Here is a 15,930-nt window from a genome sequence, read left to right on the forward strand (position 1 = left end):
GCCTACTGACCAGGTTAATCATTACCTGAATTCCCTGGAATCTAACTTTCCACAATGGTGTGAGCGCTCCAAAGCTCTACTTCGTCATCGTCGATTCCTTGGACCTCCCGCCGGAGGAGACTTGAGCTTGAATTTCTTCCAGGAAGATCTGCTGGCCGAGACTGGGGATAGCACATCCACGACCTACCAAGCACTCTCTTCGCTGCAAAATCAACGCCGCAATGCCACCAAGGACGGCAAAACGCCTCAGGATAAGTCCAAGGACCAGGGACCTACTGGTACCTCTGGCACCTCCACCACTACCGGTAATAGGTATCGGAAACGTGGGAAAGGTGGCAACAAGCCAAAGAAGGAGAATCCGCAGGCCTCTTCACAAGAGTCTTCTAACCGGAAGGACCCCACTCCCGCTGCTTTTCCAATCGGATTTCACTTGGGGACTGGTTTCTTCAACATACCGGAAGAACCAGAGGACTCCACCAGCCAGCCTTTCAATTACGCTTGCAAAACTCTGCGAGAGTCCTGGCTATTCGATACCGGTTCCACTGTTCATATCTGCAATAACAGGGACCTGTACACACAATTCTATGAGTCTGAGGATCTGAACACCATCTCAACAGGTGGTGGTCCAGTCAGGCCACAAGGGCAAGGGACCGTGAGGATCAACTTCTACATTGGAACTACCGATGGAAAACCCAAATTCTCCACCGTTGATCTCACCAAAACTCTCTATATTCCTGGATTTCCATTGAATATTGTGAGTGGAGAGCGCCTCTACGACTCTGGAGGGGCGCTCATCAACCAGAAAATTTTCACTGGCAAGCGGAAGCTGATTGCTCAACTGGATTTCCAAAAGTCTGGCTTCTTTCTGGGAGTTAAAGGACAGAAGTCTCCTGCGAGGAATCACTGGCACAACTACTCGACTTTCGCAGCAGAGATCCGCACTTCTATCGCCGCTGTAAACGCCCACTTGATCGGTGCTTCCAGTGACTCTGAAGACACAGATACTTCAGAGGGGGGGTCAACGATCCTACGCCTATTGTTCCTCCGGCACCTCCTTCCAAAGGACCCTCCGCAGGACTCATACAATCAGCAATTCTTTGGCACGTTCGTCTAGGCCATATTGGTCTGGATCTTTGAAGAAGACCTCCTTAATCACAAAAGGGATGCCGAACTTTCAGAAGCTGAGACCTGGAGACTTGGTTTGCAAGAGCTGTGACGCCGCCAAGATCCTCCGAAGGCCTTCCAAACAGACCGTTCAAGACCCCCCTTTTGCCCTGAGCCGTCTGGAAGGAGACATTGTCTCCATCAAGCCTATTCCACTGACAAAGACTCCCTACGCTCTCGTCCTAGTCGATAGGAAGACTCGCTACAGATGGGTTAAACCACTCAACCTCAAGGAGAATGCTGTCTCAGAGGTACGTTCAGTCATTGAAAACCTCAAAAATACATTTCAGCGATATCCAGGCCACTTCCACTACGACGGAGGCAAGGAAATTCTCCCTCTTCAAGCCTACTTCATTGAGAAAGGTATTGGCTTCAGCACTTCAAGCCCTCGCACGCCCAATCAAAATGGTCTTGCAGAGCGGTCTATTCGCGTAATTCTGGACAGATTACGTGCCACAGTACTTGCATCAGGACTTCCTCCCACTCTCTGGGGTCACATCATTGGTCCTGTGGTTGAAATCATCAACCGTACGGCTCAGTCAACCAAGAAGCTCACGCCTCACCAGCTTCTTCACGATGAATTGCTTCCTGACCAGCCTGCTCACACACCCAGCCTTGCTGACTACAGGGTTATTGGAACTGAAGTTACTGTGTATGTCCCTGCTGAGGATCGAATCCAAGGAGAGAAGCTCGCTCCCAGAGGAGTCAAAGGCAAGCTTCTTGCAGTCCTTGGTCACCAGACCTACTTGGTCTACTTAGGCTTGAATAAGGTCATTAAGACCAGTTTTATCAAGCTCTATGAGGACCCTCAAGCTCAAATTTCAGGGCCACAGAGTCCTGTGAACTCAGTGAAAATCGTTGATGCCACCGAAGATCTAGGAGACTCCCCTGTTCAACCACCCATCTCGGAACCGGACCCTGGAATTGCAACAACTCCAGCACCGGACCCTGGAATTGCAACAACTCCAGCACCGGACCCTGGAATTGCAACAACCCCAGCACCGGACCCTGGAATTACAACACCTCCAGCGCCTACCACGACCATCGAGATACCTCTTCCTAAGGCCACTGAGATCCAACGTAAGGAATTCCAGTCTGTGGATGAGATGGACTGTACCGAGATGATCACTTACTTGGTCTCCCAGAACCCAGGAAGTATTAGCCACAGCACCTCAGACCAAGACTGCAGAACCCAACACCTTCAAACAAGCTTTTAAAGCATTCCCAGAAGGATCAATGGCTAAAGGCAGCTTTCACTGAATTACATCAGCTCCTCACCACCAAGACTTTCTACTTCGTCAACCGCTCCCAGGCCAGGAAGAGACCTATTACCAGCCGATGGGTCTTCAAGGAAAAAAGAAGAACCCACAAGGCATCACAGTGAAGTTCAAAGCCCGGCTAGTGGCCCGTGGATTCCAACAAGCTATGGAAATCGATTTTCTTCAGACCTACGCATCCACCACTGGCCCTCCCACTTGGAGAATTATCTTGGCTATTGCAGCTGTCTTTGACTGGGATATTGAACAAGTGGACTTTGTTGGAGCTTTTCTCAACTCTGACACAGACTTCGACATATACATCGAGCTACCCGAAGGACTACGTGAGTTTTTCTCGCAGCACTCCAAGTGCTATCTCACTGTTGAAGCAATTTGGCTGGGATCCCACAGTGGACCAAGTCATCCTTCTGAAGAAGTCCCTCTACGGCTTAAAACAAGCCTCCTACCTTTGGCAACAAAAGGTTCTTGCCATGGTTAGGTCCCTGGGTTTCAAACCGTTGATTTCTGATACGGCTACATATTTCCACCCAGAGCTCACCATGTTCATCACCAGCCACGTTGACGACTGCTTGATCACTGGCCCTGAGCCTTCTAAGCTCCAAGCCCTGAAGAAGGCTATGAGTAATCATTACGATATCGAAGATCTCGGCCCAGCTCGCTATTTTCTTGGTGTTCAAATTGAGCGCAACAGGTCTAAACGGCGACTCTGGATTCACCAAAAGGCTTATATTAGCGAAGCCGCTAGCTACTTCAATGTCAGCAACAAGCCAACTACCCTTCCATTGAGTCCAGGCCTCACAGGAAACAACAACAACCCTGGACCCCTTGCAACGCCAGCTGAGAAACATCTATACCAACAATTGATAGGTACAGCGATGTACGCCATGGTGCAAACAAGACCTGACGTGGCCTTCAGTGTTCAATGGCTCTCTCAACATCTTCAAGCTCCTACCACAACGCACCTCAAGGCAGCCAAGTCACTCATTTCCTACCTACTTTCCACGGTAGATTCAGCGATTGGTTACGGTTCGAACCGTGACCTCGTACCCATTGGGTTTACTGACAGTGACTGGGCAGGATGTAACAACAGCGCCAAATCCACCTTTGGCTGGCTGTTCACTCTTGCTGGAGGACCTATTGGTTGGAAGTCTAAGAAGGCTTCTACCATTTCTTACAGCACTCTCGAGGCCGAGTTCACGGCGCTTATAGAGGGAGTGAAGGAAGCTATGTGGCTCAGGGGATTATTTCAGGAGATTGGTAGACCTATTCAACAGCCTACCCCTTTATTGAGTGACAACGAAGGCGCCATTGAAACGGCACACAATGCCAAACACCACCGCCGAACGAAGCACACACTCATCAAGTTCCATGGAGTCAAGGAAGCAGTGGCCACTGGAATAGTGGCTATTACTTACCTGTCCACCGATCAAATGCCTGCTGACGGGCTTACAAAAGCACTGCCAGCAGCTCTCTTCACCAAATTCACAGAACTTTTGAACCTGAGCAAGCCGTTCTGACATACCACGCATTACAGCTGCAGAGGGGGTGTTAAAATGCAGCATTTATTCATGGAATTTTACAGCACTTGTTTATGGAATTCTCCGCCCACATTGTTCTCAACGGCTCACCCACAGCGCTCTCAACGGCTCGCCCACAGCGCTTTCAACGGCTCGCCCACAAGTGTTCTCAACGGCTCCCAGGACTCCTCACCGGATCTCCGGACAAGCTCTTGACCGGACCTCCGAACAATGAGAGATATGAGAAGCATCATGAGCGACTCGAGCACCTCATCAATGAGATCATAGATTCAAGTTACTGAATAAGGATGATAAGGAGTTCAGGTGCTCATAAAGAGCCCTCTTCCAATTGCAATGGTTTTTCTGCTTCTTTCTCTCCTTAAGAAACAATAAGTCAAGACAGTCAATAAGATTGATCATTTACAGTATTTTATGAGACTACAACATCTCAGTTCACTACTCTCTGTATTTGCAGGTAATACCTGTTGCACTTTCTTCCTTCGACAACCGCGTCGTCGTACTCAGCAGCACAGTCCGACACTCGCCAAGTTCTTGGGTAACTGCTTCACCCTCCTGAGACCCCTGTAGCTACAGTGCTCTCAGCGACCCCATTCTAACATTTATTTACCTTAATATTGTTGAGCATTGAATTTAGATTTTTAATATTTTCAGTTATTTTATAAATCTATAATTTAATTAGTAATGTCACGGCCTGGGTGGCAAAGTCTGAGACAAGGCAACAGTTATACTAACCAATTGATTGGAATACTAAGGTGAAGAAGAAAAGAGGAAAAATATCATAACCGCTGTTTGCCTGCAGGGCTTTTACCACACTTGCTCGCTGAGCTCCACTTATCCTCTAGTCTGCCAGTGCCAAGCCAGTGTCAGCCAGTGCCGTGACAAGTAATACTAGATTTTTAAAGATATTTGTGACGGCAGACGGCTACAGGGTTAGGGTTGGGACAGGAAGACAGGGTCAGGGCTGAGGATGAAGGCTGCAGCAAATGGGAGCAAAGGGAAGCACAGGCCACGTGGGGCAGGTGGAGGGTGCGGGGCAGGCAAGGCAAGGCAAGGATATCTTGCAGAGCAAGCAGGGCTACACACACTTACTTTTCCTTTTCTCCTCATCTTTCGATTACTTTAGCTACGGAATAATATTGGCCTTGACCTATTTCAGCTTCAGCTTCGTGACAATACTTTAATACTTTATTAATATTTATAATATAGTAGTTAGTTTGAAATTATAGTTTATATGTTAAATTAGATATTTAAAATATATATAGTTAATTTCTAAGATAATAGTAAAGATATAATGCTAATACTTTAAATTAAAGCTATTAAAAAAGCTACGAATTTGACCTGATCTGATAGGACTGAAAAATCGGTGCCGCGAGCCGATTGGGCCCTGAGTGAGCCCACCACGGGGCAGCCCACTGGGCCATGCACGGGCCACACCTACCTACCCAGCACCACCTCAGCCAGCCTACAGGGGTTATGTACTGCTGTAACGGGACCCTTGGAGGAAGCTCCCCGCGGCGGCACCACCTAACCTGAAGACCATTGACTATCCATTGAACCACAAGCGCATTCCCCAAATACCTACCTTACACCGAGGTGACAGCTATATCCAACGTACGACCAACTCACGACGACGACGACAAATCCGAGGCCATCACACCAGCCCTCCCCCGGCCTGTACTAGACACTCCATGCGCTCTCCCTGTCGGGCCTTGAAGAGGTGATAATTGCCGCTGCCGCTATGGAACGCGGCGGGTCCAGTGCCTCGCGCTCGCTGTTCCCGACAGGGCCCAGCTTCACCCTCGAGGACTTCTCCAACAAGGACTTTATCGTCAGGGACTTTGTCGACTCTCTCGCCGAGACTGCCGTTCCAGCAAGCCGCCGCTCAGGCCCGGCGAACCAGGCCTTCGACCCGAAGCCACTAATCCGGACATTCGAAAGTGAGAAGCTCACGCAGCATCTTCCTATGCGTATTTTATAACAACATATACTGATACATCTCTCACTTGATAGACGCTTTATCACAGCTGGGTGCATTGGGAGAAGAGCTACAGGAGAAGGAATCAGAATTACTATCACAGGTCCGCCGCGCCGAGATACAACATGACCAGACTCTCGAGACACTCGGTCGAAAGCTTGATCAGTCCATGTCCCAGTTTGAGGCCCTGGACTTGACCCTAAACAACAACGCAAGTTCGAACGGAAGCATACGTGGCGGTGGTAATGATGGGGGCGGTAATATCGCTGTACAGATTGGCGAGAAGCTTGAGGAGTTGGACAGGAAGAGAAGGAAAGCGCAGGACGCCAACTTTTTGATACAATGCTGGACAGAAGTCTCGGAAACGGGGCAGGTGACTTCATTGGAAGAGATACAACGCCAGGGAGGTGCCGAGAACAAGATTCGTTGTGCTGTTATTGCGCGACAACTGATGCGCATCAGTCAGCGTTTGGATCCGGCGTCATGGGGTCAGCAGACGAATGGGTTCCGAGGAAACGGTGTTACTAATGGGGTTACTGGGACTAACCGAAGGCATAATACGAGAGAGGCGCTGGAGAAGTTCTCGGAGCTTTTGGAGCAGGATCTCCTGAAGCAGTTCAACAACAGCTACCGACGCCAAAACTTTGACGACATGATGGAGTGCGCAAAGGTTCTTCTGGATTTCAACGGCGGTGCCAGCGTTATTGCCGCCTTTGTCAACCAACACCAGTTCTTTATAGACCGGGATCAGCTCATTACAGACGAGGTCACTGCTGACGGTGATACGTGGGATCAGTTGGCCGATCCTGATTCAGAACCGCCCGGTGTTGAGCCAAGTCTGCAGTCTCTCATCGACGAAGTGAAGATTGTAATGCAGGAGGAGTCCTTCATCATCAAACGGGCTTTCCCGTACTACGAAACGGTTCTTATCAAGTTCATCCAGCGCGTTTTCCAACAGTCTATCCAACAACGACTCGAGATGGTTCTGGATAAGGCAACTACCATCTCTGCGCTGGCCTTCCTGAGGTGCTTGCACTCATCACGAGCTTATATCGGGGCACTTGTGGAGGATCTCAAAACACACGGCCTTACTGAACACCCGGAACCATGTTCTGCTCAAATAGCACAAACACTAGACCAGCAGCTGGAGGAGCTGTTTATCCCGTACTTGGTTGGCAACGGTTACATCGACCGCGAGAAGAAGAGTCTGGAAGAAATGTACAACTCTCTGCTTTTCAAGTTTACGCTGTATCACTCCCGAAGGAAGAAGGCGCCAACCGGGTTCATGGCATCTCTTGCCCAGCAGGGCACCCAACTAATATCCTCGGCCAAAGACGCATACATGGAGCGTCTGGAGTCCTCCGACCTTACACCTACTCAAAAGCGAACCATGCTTCGTGTGGCTGGCATTCGGGATGACAGCAGCAACAAGAACGACATTGAAGTCTCGGAACAAGACGGTGTCCTCAGTGTAGCCTACGCCAAGCGCATGATTGGCTGGCTGGCCGAATCTGTCCGTCGCACCCTCGAGATGGGATCCTCAAGCGAGACTCCCAAGGATGTCAACATCTTGCTCAACCTGCTCTTGACGAGCATGGGCCAAGTGTACGTCGAAACCGCCCTCGACGCGGCTCTCGACCTAGCCACCTCGCAAGAAAACACCAAGACAGAACCAGACCTGTCCTACCTCCCTAATATTCGCCCGGCAGTAACCATCACGAACCTCATGTCCAGATTCATCACCACGGTTCTGATCCGCCTGGCGGAGTCGAACACCACCATCCGCCGCAGCATGGAAGCGCAGACCAAACTCGCCATTGAGGCCACGGAGCGGAAGACAAACGCGGTGATGAAGTCGACAATGGACGTTGTTTTGAATTACGTACCCAAACTCCTCACACAGCAAAAGAAGTTAGATTTTAAGCCCAAGGACGATGATTTGGAGGGACTAGTGGATACACTCCAGACCGTGCCCTGCCAGTTGATTTGTAGCTTTCTCTCCCAAAAAGTGGCCGTGTTCGCCCGTCAGGCGGTGGATGGGCATAATCTGGAGATGTTTTGCTCTGAGCTCGCGCTGGCGGTCCATCGGTTGCTGTTTGAGCACTTTAAGAAATTCCAGGTTAATGCTACGGGGGGGTTGATGGTGACGAAGGATATTGCAAAGTATGTCAGCACGTTGAGGGAGTGGCCTTTGACGAGGGAGGTGGAGCAGATTGTGGAAGTGCTGACGGAGGTTGGGTACTTGTTTATTATCCAGCCTGAGGCGTTGAAGGAGAGGTCGAGGAATTTAGCGAGCGGGCCGGCGGATGGGAGGATGGGTGGTGGGTTTGGGGGGTTGGTTGGAGGGGGGAATGCTGGGGTTGCGACGACGGCTGCGGTGGGTAAGAGGTTGAATAAAGCGGATTTTAAGCAGTTTGTGCTGAAGAGGGAGGATGCGGGGAGTGCGGGGGTGCAGAGTGTGTTGGCTGGGTTGTGAGGATGGTAGTAATGTATGGGGGTTGAAGAAAGGAGGGAGGTATATAAAGCAGTTGGAAGCTTTGGAAGGAGGAGTTGAGGTGGCGTGTTGTTTCTTTCCAGGGTGTTGCTTATACACAGACGGCTTAAAAGAGTTGGTGGTAGCGATTCAAAGTCTCATAGCTGCAATGATACCAGTAACAGGAAACAAACATTTCTGCCGGCTACTCATGAACAAGTCCATGCTCCCTATCTTCATTGTCATAGCCCGACGTTGCTTTTGTTGCGCGTGTCTCTTTCCAATATACCTTTTGAGTTTTCATACATGCAATGTAAAATCCTCATATCTATACAACCAACACAGCCCTTTTTTCCGCTTCTACTACCCAGCGGCTTCTCTACTCAGCCTCGGGCAGGCTATACCTCCTCACCGGCTTCACCGTAATCTTCTTGTGGTACACATTGATATCAACCAGCTCCACATCCAACACCTCCCCAATCTTGAATCCCTCAATCAGGGCAAAACCCTCCACGTGTTCCACGCCGACCGTAGCCTCCAGGTCGAAATAGTCGAGCTTCCCCTCCAAATCCCGCTTCGGGTTGATCGTGACAACAGTAAACTTGAACGTCTCGGGCAGCTGGTTTGGATTGTCCCCGAATTTCCACGCGCGCAGCATCGCCTGGAGTATCCATCTCAGATTACCCGCATTGTTTCCAAGCGCGGTCGCGTGCACCTCCCGAAGACGAACACGAGGAAGGACAGTCTCCTCCAAAACTTCCTTGGAAAACGGAAGGAACTTGTGGACGACCTTGGTATTGTCGGAGCCGTGTTCCTCAATCAGGGACCGGCCAAGACGATGTTCCTCGAGCAGGGCTGCTTCGATTTGCCAGTGGGCGATCAAATCGGCGTACCGTCTCAGGGGCGAGGTCACCTTAGAGTAGGCGTCAACACCCATGGAGAAAATGGGGCCGGGGGTGGCCTTCAGCGCCATGTGGCCGCGCAGATTGTTGAGTTTGTCGAGGTCGGGACCAATGATGCGCTCTCCGGCGAGGAGTTTGGGGTTGATGACCTTTTCGGTGAATTCTTTCAGTGTTTCCAGGTTCTCTTTCTTGGTGACCTGGGTGCGGTAGGGAATGGGGATGTTCCGGTCGGCACACCACCTGGCGGCAACCTCGCCGGCAAGTACCATGAGCGGGCCGACCAGCTCGTCGCCTGCTGTGGTTGAACCCTCATAGGCCACTCGAATCCAGGGGTCGTTGTAACATTGTATCTGACCCTCTGTTTTGATCGTTTTAACATCGTCTAGTGCCACCTTGGCTTTAGGACGAGGTGTGAAGGCTGGCTGAGCCCCCTTGGAAAGTCGTTGTTTGTGAATGGCCTGGCCAAGCTGATGCAAAGTCCTAAGTTCAGATCGGTGTTTCTTTGAAAGATCGCCCGCCGTGACGAGGTTGCGGCTAGGAGGGGACCGCGCTGGGCGGGGGCCAACCTCCAACACTTCATTTGACGGTGTTGGTGGTTTGTTGATAGGTTCATCGAGTACCAAGGTGACCTCTTCGGGGGTTACGTAGACTACATCTCGTAGAATACCTGGGGTGATTCTATAATCCTTCAGGGTGCCGTCGGTCTTGACCAGAGCGCTGAAAGTCAAACTTGGCTGATTCGCGCCCAAAGAAAACGCGTCACGTACAGCTTCGCCATCAAACATATCCTCCTGGAATCCAGGAAGATATATCGTTTCAGCTCGTAGCGACGCTGCCTTGGCCTGAGCACTGTCGGGTCGGACACGCGAAGCAGGGTCGGCAACGTGCAGATGAACCCAATACTCTTCATCAGTGAGCTTCTCGAGTGAGATGCCGTCATCCACATCGAGCGTCTGCTCCGAGTCAATGCAGTAGACTGTAGAAACTGCAAAGTCTTGACGGAGATGCTCGAGCTGATCGGGCGCAAGTGGTTCCGCTCTTTCTGTTGATTTGGGTTTCTGCAGATTCAAGCCCGCGTCTCGGTCAAGCTCCAGTCCTGGAAGACGAAGGGCATAGCGTGGGCTGATGTCCCAAGGAGAAATGTGGCCAATCTCTTGCAAAAACGTCCAGGCGGAACTGCGATCAAGCAAGGCATCTTGGTATCGTCCAATGGCGCGCAAGATAGCGGCGCCAACCCAGTGATGCTGCGAAGCAGGTTGAAACCAATCATGGGCTGCCCACATCTCCATGAACTGGATGATGGAGGCACCAAGTCCAGTCCACTCGACAGGCTCAACATCAAGAATGGGAACAGCATCGCTCTTGGCTAGTCCTATTGTGCCGTGAGGTGTCCATGGGCGATGACGCCGGTTTTGGTCAATGATCTTCCGTACTTTGATTGCAAAGTCTCGAAACTTCATGGCGTCCTGGGCAACTTGACGGGGAATTCTTCTTGATGAGTTGCCCAGGATTTCGTAAAAGTTACGGACCACTTCAGCAACTTCGTGCACGTTCCGTTGCTTATCAGTCGAGTTCACCGTAAACATACGGCCTTCGTGGTGACGTTCGCCCAAAAGAGCTGCGCGGAAGGCTGTGTCATCCACCGATACGACCGAGTGAACAGCATAGAGCGCTTCAGGCGGGAAAGACGCTTTGCCGCGCTTCAGGGTCATTGGGAGCAAGGCGTCAGCAATCTCGTGCAGGCTCATAAGCTTGTCTTCGTCACCAAGCTTTTTTCCTGCATTGTTCAATCTCTCGACATAGGTCTGATGCAGCAGGCGCGCCTCGGTCTGAAATTTGTACATCTTTTTGATCAAACCGGATGCGATATCTCGTGAGGGGCCCGCATTGATATCCTGGAGTTCGTCAAGAAGGAGGTCGTCCCCGGACAGAGATGGAATAGCACTGATCACGGCACTTATCTCGGCCGGATCCTGCACAAAGTTCTTGACGACGAAGGAGCTGCGAAACACGCGACTGGTAAACCACTTGCCCGTGTTGGTGTAGAAGTGGTTTTGGCCATTGAAGTTGCCCAAGCAGACAGCGAGAAGCCTCACTCTCCAGCCGGAAGAGCTACAGTGATGTATCAGCACTAAGCCTCTGAAATAAGTAATGGTTGGGGTCAAGCTCATACCTGACTTCCACAAGATCTCCTGGTTCCAATTGCGTGCTTGTGTACCCCAAGCTAGAGATATCACTGCTGTCAAAATCGAAGCCAGCGGTTCGGTTATTGGTCTGGTCGAGCCTAAAGCTGGAATCACTGACGGCCCGTGTTGCAGAGTTGAGGATGGCGGATGGGGGTGGAGTGGCCTCATCGTGCTGCTGGGGCGTGAGGTCTGGATTTTGTTCCTCCCATAGTCGAAGCTGTGATTTTATGTATGGTTCCCTCCTCAGTCTGAACTTGTCTGGTAATTCTGGCAAAGGGGGCAGCCTCCCCGGGGTCTGTGCAGAGGTGTTCACCAGGCGGCTTGATATTGGCTGAGATGGCGATAACGGTGCGCATGGCTGCGATATCCGTCCCAGTGGACGTTGGGTTGGGTTCTTTTGCAATGTCTGGCACCTCCAGCAGACGTAATGCCGTCCGGTTGTTGAGCGCAACATGTCTGTGATACTGCGCGGGGCTGTAAGTGACGACACAGCGTGGGGTTGCGCCAGATGAAGTCAGCCCTGCCAGCAACTTGACGTCCCTAAAATTTTTGGAGGCGCGTTGCGACGCAGAACCTGGCAGGTGGCGGGCACGCGAAGTCAGCTGATTTCTCGTGGCGCTGTTAATATGGATCACTGGCTGCTATTACCCTAACCCTCCATCTACTGACTGTTTTTTATCCTTGCATAAATCTTGATCTCTTTCGCCATCCCCGTCCAGAAGTCCTCCCCCATACGGAGAGTACCTCCCACGATGTCACCCATCTCCTACGATGTCGATACGATGGGATTGAGAACCCTGAAGGGCTTCCATGAACAGCTCCACCTCGTGTCCATAAAGAGGAATTTTGCTCGGGGCCAGAACAGTCATGTTGGGGGAAATGGGCCACGTCGCTCTTGGCTTCACAAGCAGCAATCCGTTTTGGTGGCCTTTGACCGACGATCAGTATTTTTATCATCACCGCCTCGAGGAGCCCACAGAGTCCAAGACGGTTTCCCCGGCGCGGGCTCTTGGACGGTTGATGGATGGATTGATTGCAGGGCCGTTTTTGTTTCCAGGGTTTGCTTGCCCACGTTACACCGTTTCTGGACTGGACTGCGCGCATCCATGCAGGTACGAGACTTGGCCCCACCACCATCGCGGCGTTTGCCAGGTTTGACACTTCCTGATCTCGCTATTTGTGCGGATTGCCTGCTCTCTTTGATGGGATGTTTGTTGTTAATTATGCCCTATGTCCTGTGTTATTAGGGATCATAGATGCTGATGAGATTAAGCAGATAAGCACTTCATCCGATGCCATCATGCTCTTGTTCTACAGGACGTCACAGTTGCCTGCCGAGTCGGGGGCTGCCAGCCGACAACACGAACAGAGGTTGCCACGATCATCATGCAGCTAATATACCCGGTTGTTGGGTCCCGTCTTTTGCACCAGAAGGAAAAAAAAAATTCGTCAAGGCGATGTTTCGACGTGTGGAATATGGCGAGTTGTTCCAGAATAAATAATCACAATGCAGACATCTCGAAAAAGAACAAGGCGAAACCTGAAACACACAATCCCCCGATCGAGCACGACGGCGTGGAAGGGTAGCCTGGCTGGCAGTTCTCACAGATTTTAATGTCGCTTAAGTCATTTCCCTCGACGGCGCATCAGCCACTCAGGAGTCGGTCTTTTTTGCCGTGCCTGACCACACGCGCTAGTCGCCCAATGGGGCTTGGATCTTCTTGGGTTTTTCTTGGGACGTTTCTGGGCGTGATGGAGGTGCCGCAATCTGCTGCAAAGCTGCAACCTCCTTTTCTTTTCTGGGAGGTGGTCATCTCGTGCTAATTTACCGCCCTTACTGCCAGAAACCCCAATGCCACATCGAAAGGCTGGAAAAAGAAATCACAGAGAGACACGCCCGGCCGCCGCTGCATCTCAACAGCAACGGGATTCACGGGAACCGTTGACGATGATGACGACCGTCCCCCGGATCCATGGCATGGGAGGATCATGATGGATTGTTCGAGACATGGCCGGCTCATCCATATCAATAGGAGATCGAGTGATCCCGCAATGACAATGGCCTCATCTGGGTGTCTGGGTCCCTCTCCTTTTCATCTCTGCTTCTGTTCGTCTGCCATCCTCGGATCTCCCAGAGCGGACGGCGTTGCTCGGCAAAGTGACCTTTGCTAATGAGAGGTCCACCACGAAGGGGAGGGCCTCCACCAGTCAGCGCGGCCGGCACACCGACATGGTCTGTCAGAGTATCTGTCCAGGATTAGGGGACTGAGCATCCACGAAAGCATCCATTCAGAGTGGGCTCTGGCCCCTTCCCGATGGAACCTCCTCCATGGCGCCAAGTGGCTGTTGACCCCCAGTCATCACTGGTACTAATTACCGCTGTCCCCCGTTTCGCCCACTCTGACTTTGCTTCTCCCCCTTTACCGACTTGGTCCGTCCATGTTGATATAGTCAACATCGAGAGCATCGTTTCTGCTTTCGTCGTTCGTTACCTCTCTTTCTCACACCACCGCTTCACTCCTTTAGCGGGCATTCGTTTCTTGGGAACGCGATCACGAAGAGTCAAAAAGAAAAAAAACCCACTCGAAGATCTCTGTTTAATTCGATCGTCTGGAATATTGTCGGGGTTTAGGAAAACATTCATCATGAAGGCAGCCGTTGTAGCAGCGGCCGCGGCCGTCCTCGCCGGCGGTGCGAGCGCCCACAGTCACCGTCACGCCCACAAGGCGCTGTTCCAGAAAAGGTCGCTCAACGACACCGAGGTCTGCGTCCCTACCTGCACCACCATCTACAGCACCATCTACGGCGAGGAGACCTGGATCCAGCCCCCTCCCAAGTCCACTGAGGCTCCTGTTCCCGTCCCCGTCATCACCACCACACCCGAACCCGAGCCAGTTGTTGTCCCAACCACCACCACAACCGAGCCGGCGATCGTTCCCACACCCATCCCGCAGATTTGCCCGACCCCGGGCACCTACACCTTCCCTGCGACGACCATCGTGGTGACTGAGACTACCACCGTCTGCGCCGCCTCCACCACCGAGGTCCCCAGCGGCACCCACACCCTCGGCGGTGTCACCACCGTCGTCGAGACCGCCACCGAGATTGTCTGCCCCTACGCCACCACTGAGGTTGAGAACGGCGTTGTCACCAGCGTCATCAAGACCACCACCTTTGTCTGCCCCTCGGCCGGCACCTACACCATTGCCCCCATCACCACCGTTGTCCCAAGCGCCACCACCGTTGTTGTGCCTGTCGTGACCACCTACTGCCCGGGTACCTACACCGCTCCTGCCATTGTCACCACCATCACCGAGACCAACGTTGTGGTCTACTGCCCATTCACCTCCTCCGAGATCCCTGCCCCCACTCCTCAGGCTGTCACCCCCAAGCCCCAGGCTGCCCCTGAGCCCGCTCCCGCTCCTGCCCCGGCCCCTGAGAAGCCCAAGGCTGTTGCCCCCCCTCCTGCCAGCACTCCTGCCAAGGGCAAGGGCAGCGTGGGTGGTGGCAAGCTCGGCGGAAAGGGCAAGCACTGGGCCATGACCTACACCCCCTTCCGCCCCGATGGTCACTGCAAGACCTACAGCGAGGTTGATGCCGATGTCAAGATCATCGCCAGCAAGAACTTCGAGGCTCTCCGCATCTACTCCACCGACTGCGACACCCTCCCCAACGTTGGTGCTGCCGCTGAGAAGTATGGCCTCCGTCTGATCATTGGTCTCTTCGTCGGCAGCCCCGGTTGCGACAACGGCAACCCCACCATTGCCCAGCAGATCTCTGCTCTCAAGGAGTGGAAGAAGTGGCACCTTGTCGACCTTTGCGTCGTCGGTAACGAGGCTCTCTTCAACGGCTACTGCTCCGTTCAGCAGCTCGCCGACCTCATTGTCCACACCAAGAAGGAGCTCGGCTCTGCCGGCTACACTGGCCCCTACACCACCACCGATGTGCTCTCTGCCTTCGAGGCTGGTGACATGTCCCCGGTCTGCAACGTCATCGACGTTGTTTCCGCCAACGTCCATGCCTACTTCAACTACCAGACCACTCCTGGTCAGGCCGGCAAGTTCGTTCGCAGCCAGCTCGACGCCGTCTCCAAGATCTGCGGCGGCAAGCCTTCCTACTGCATGGAAACCGGCTGGCCCACCTCTGGTGTCTGCAACGGTGCCGCTTGCGCCGGTGTTCCCCAGCAGAAGGAGGCCATTGCCTCCATTGAGCAGGAGATCGGCCAGTCGGTCGTCTTCTTCTCATTCCGTGACGACCCCTGGAAGAACCCCGGTGCTTGCAACTGCGAGCGGTCGTGGGGCTCTGACAAGGCTTTCGGCTACTAAAGCAACTAGCTTCTGAAGCGGATCGTGGATCATCACACGTTGAGTGGTGAGCCAGCTCGTCCGGAGAAGCTATCACATCAAAGTTTTTGA

At 52.5% G+C, this 15,930-nt stretch overlaps 3 protein-coding genes across 3 annotated transcripts; 2 read left to right on the forward strand and 1 right to left on the reverse strand.

The window, feature by feature from the left end:
• The first annotated feature begins 5,473 nt into the window (after positions 1-5,473).
• On the forward strand, positions 5,474-8,660 carry SEC10 (Exocyst complex component 5). The gene is made up of 2 exons (XM_062885648.1): positions 5,474-5,916; positions 5,990-8,660. Exons 1-2 carry the CDS (start codon positions 5,718-5,720, stop codon positions 8,428-8,430), a joined length of 2,640 nt encoding a protein of 879 aa, XP_062748633.1. The 5' UTR covers positions 5,474-5,717; the 3' UTR covers positions 8,431-8,660.
• MSU1 (3'-5' RNA exonuclease complex component) lies at positions 8,569-12,082 on the reverse strand. The gene is made up of 2 exons (XM_062885649.1): positions 11,503-12,082; positions 8,569-11,441 (listed from the first exon to the last, which is right to left on the reverse strand). The coding sequence occupies exons 1-2, from the start codon at positions 11,967-11,969 to the stop codon at positions 8,807-8,809; spliced, it is 3,102 nt and encodes a 1,033-aa protein (XP_062748634.1). The 5' UTR covers positions 11,970-12,082; the 3' UTR covers positions 8,569-8,806.
• Positions 12,083-14,160: 2,078 nt separating this feature from the next.
• QC762_112320 (uncharacterized protein) lies at positions 14,161-15,840 on the forward strand (the record flags this gene model as incomplete). Its single annotated transcript, XM_062885650.1, has 1 exon — positions 14,161-15,840. The coding sequence occupies one exon, from the start codon at positions 14,161-14,163 to the stop codon at positions 15,838-15,840; it is 1,680 nt and encodes a 559-aa protein (XP_062748635.1).
• Positions 15,841-15,930: the final 90 nt, after the last annotated feature.

The sequence above is a fragment of the Podospora pseudocomata genome (genome assembly GCF_035222375.1).
Source record: "Podospora pseudocomata strain CBS 415.72m chromosome 1 map unlocalized CBS415.72m_1, whole genome shotgun sequence".
Taxonomy (NCBI): domain Eukaryota; kingdom Fungi; phylum Ascomycota; class Sordariomycetes; order Sordariales; family Podosporaceae; genus Podospora; species Podospora pseudocomata.

Excerpts from the sequence above, each read along its gene's own strand:
- SEC10 (XM_062885648.1), top strand. The coding sequence starts at position 5,718 with ATGGAACGCGGCGGGTCCAGTGCCTCGCGCTCGCTGTTCCCGACAGGG. Across the intron at positions 5,917-5,989 it reads ACTAATCCGGACATTCGAAA|ACGCTTTATCACAGCTGGGT; the intron begins GTGAGAAGCTCA and ends CTCACTTGATAG.
- MSU1 (XM_062885649.1), bottom strand. The coding sequence starts at position 11,969 with ATGTTGCGCTCAACAACCGGACGGCATTACGTCTGCTGGAGGTGCCAG. Across the intron at positions 11,442-11,502 it reads GGAGATCTTGTGGAAGTCAG|CTCTTCCGGCTGGAGAGTGA; the intron begins GTATGAGCTTGA and ends ACATCACTGTAG.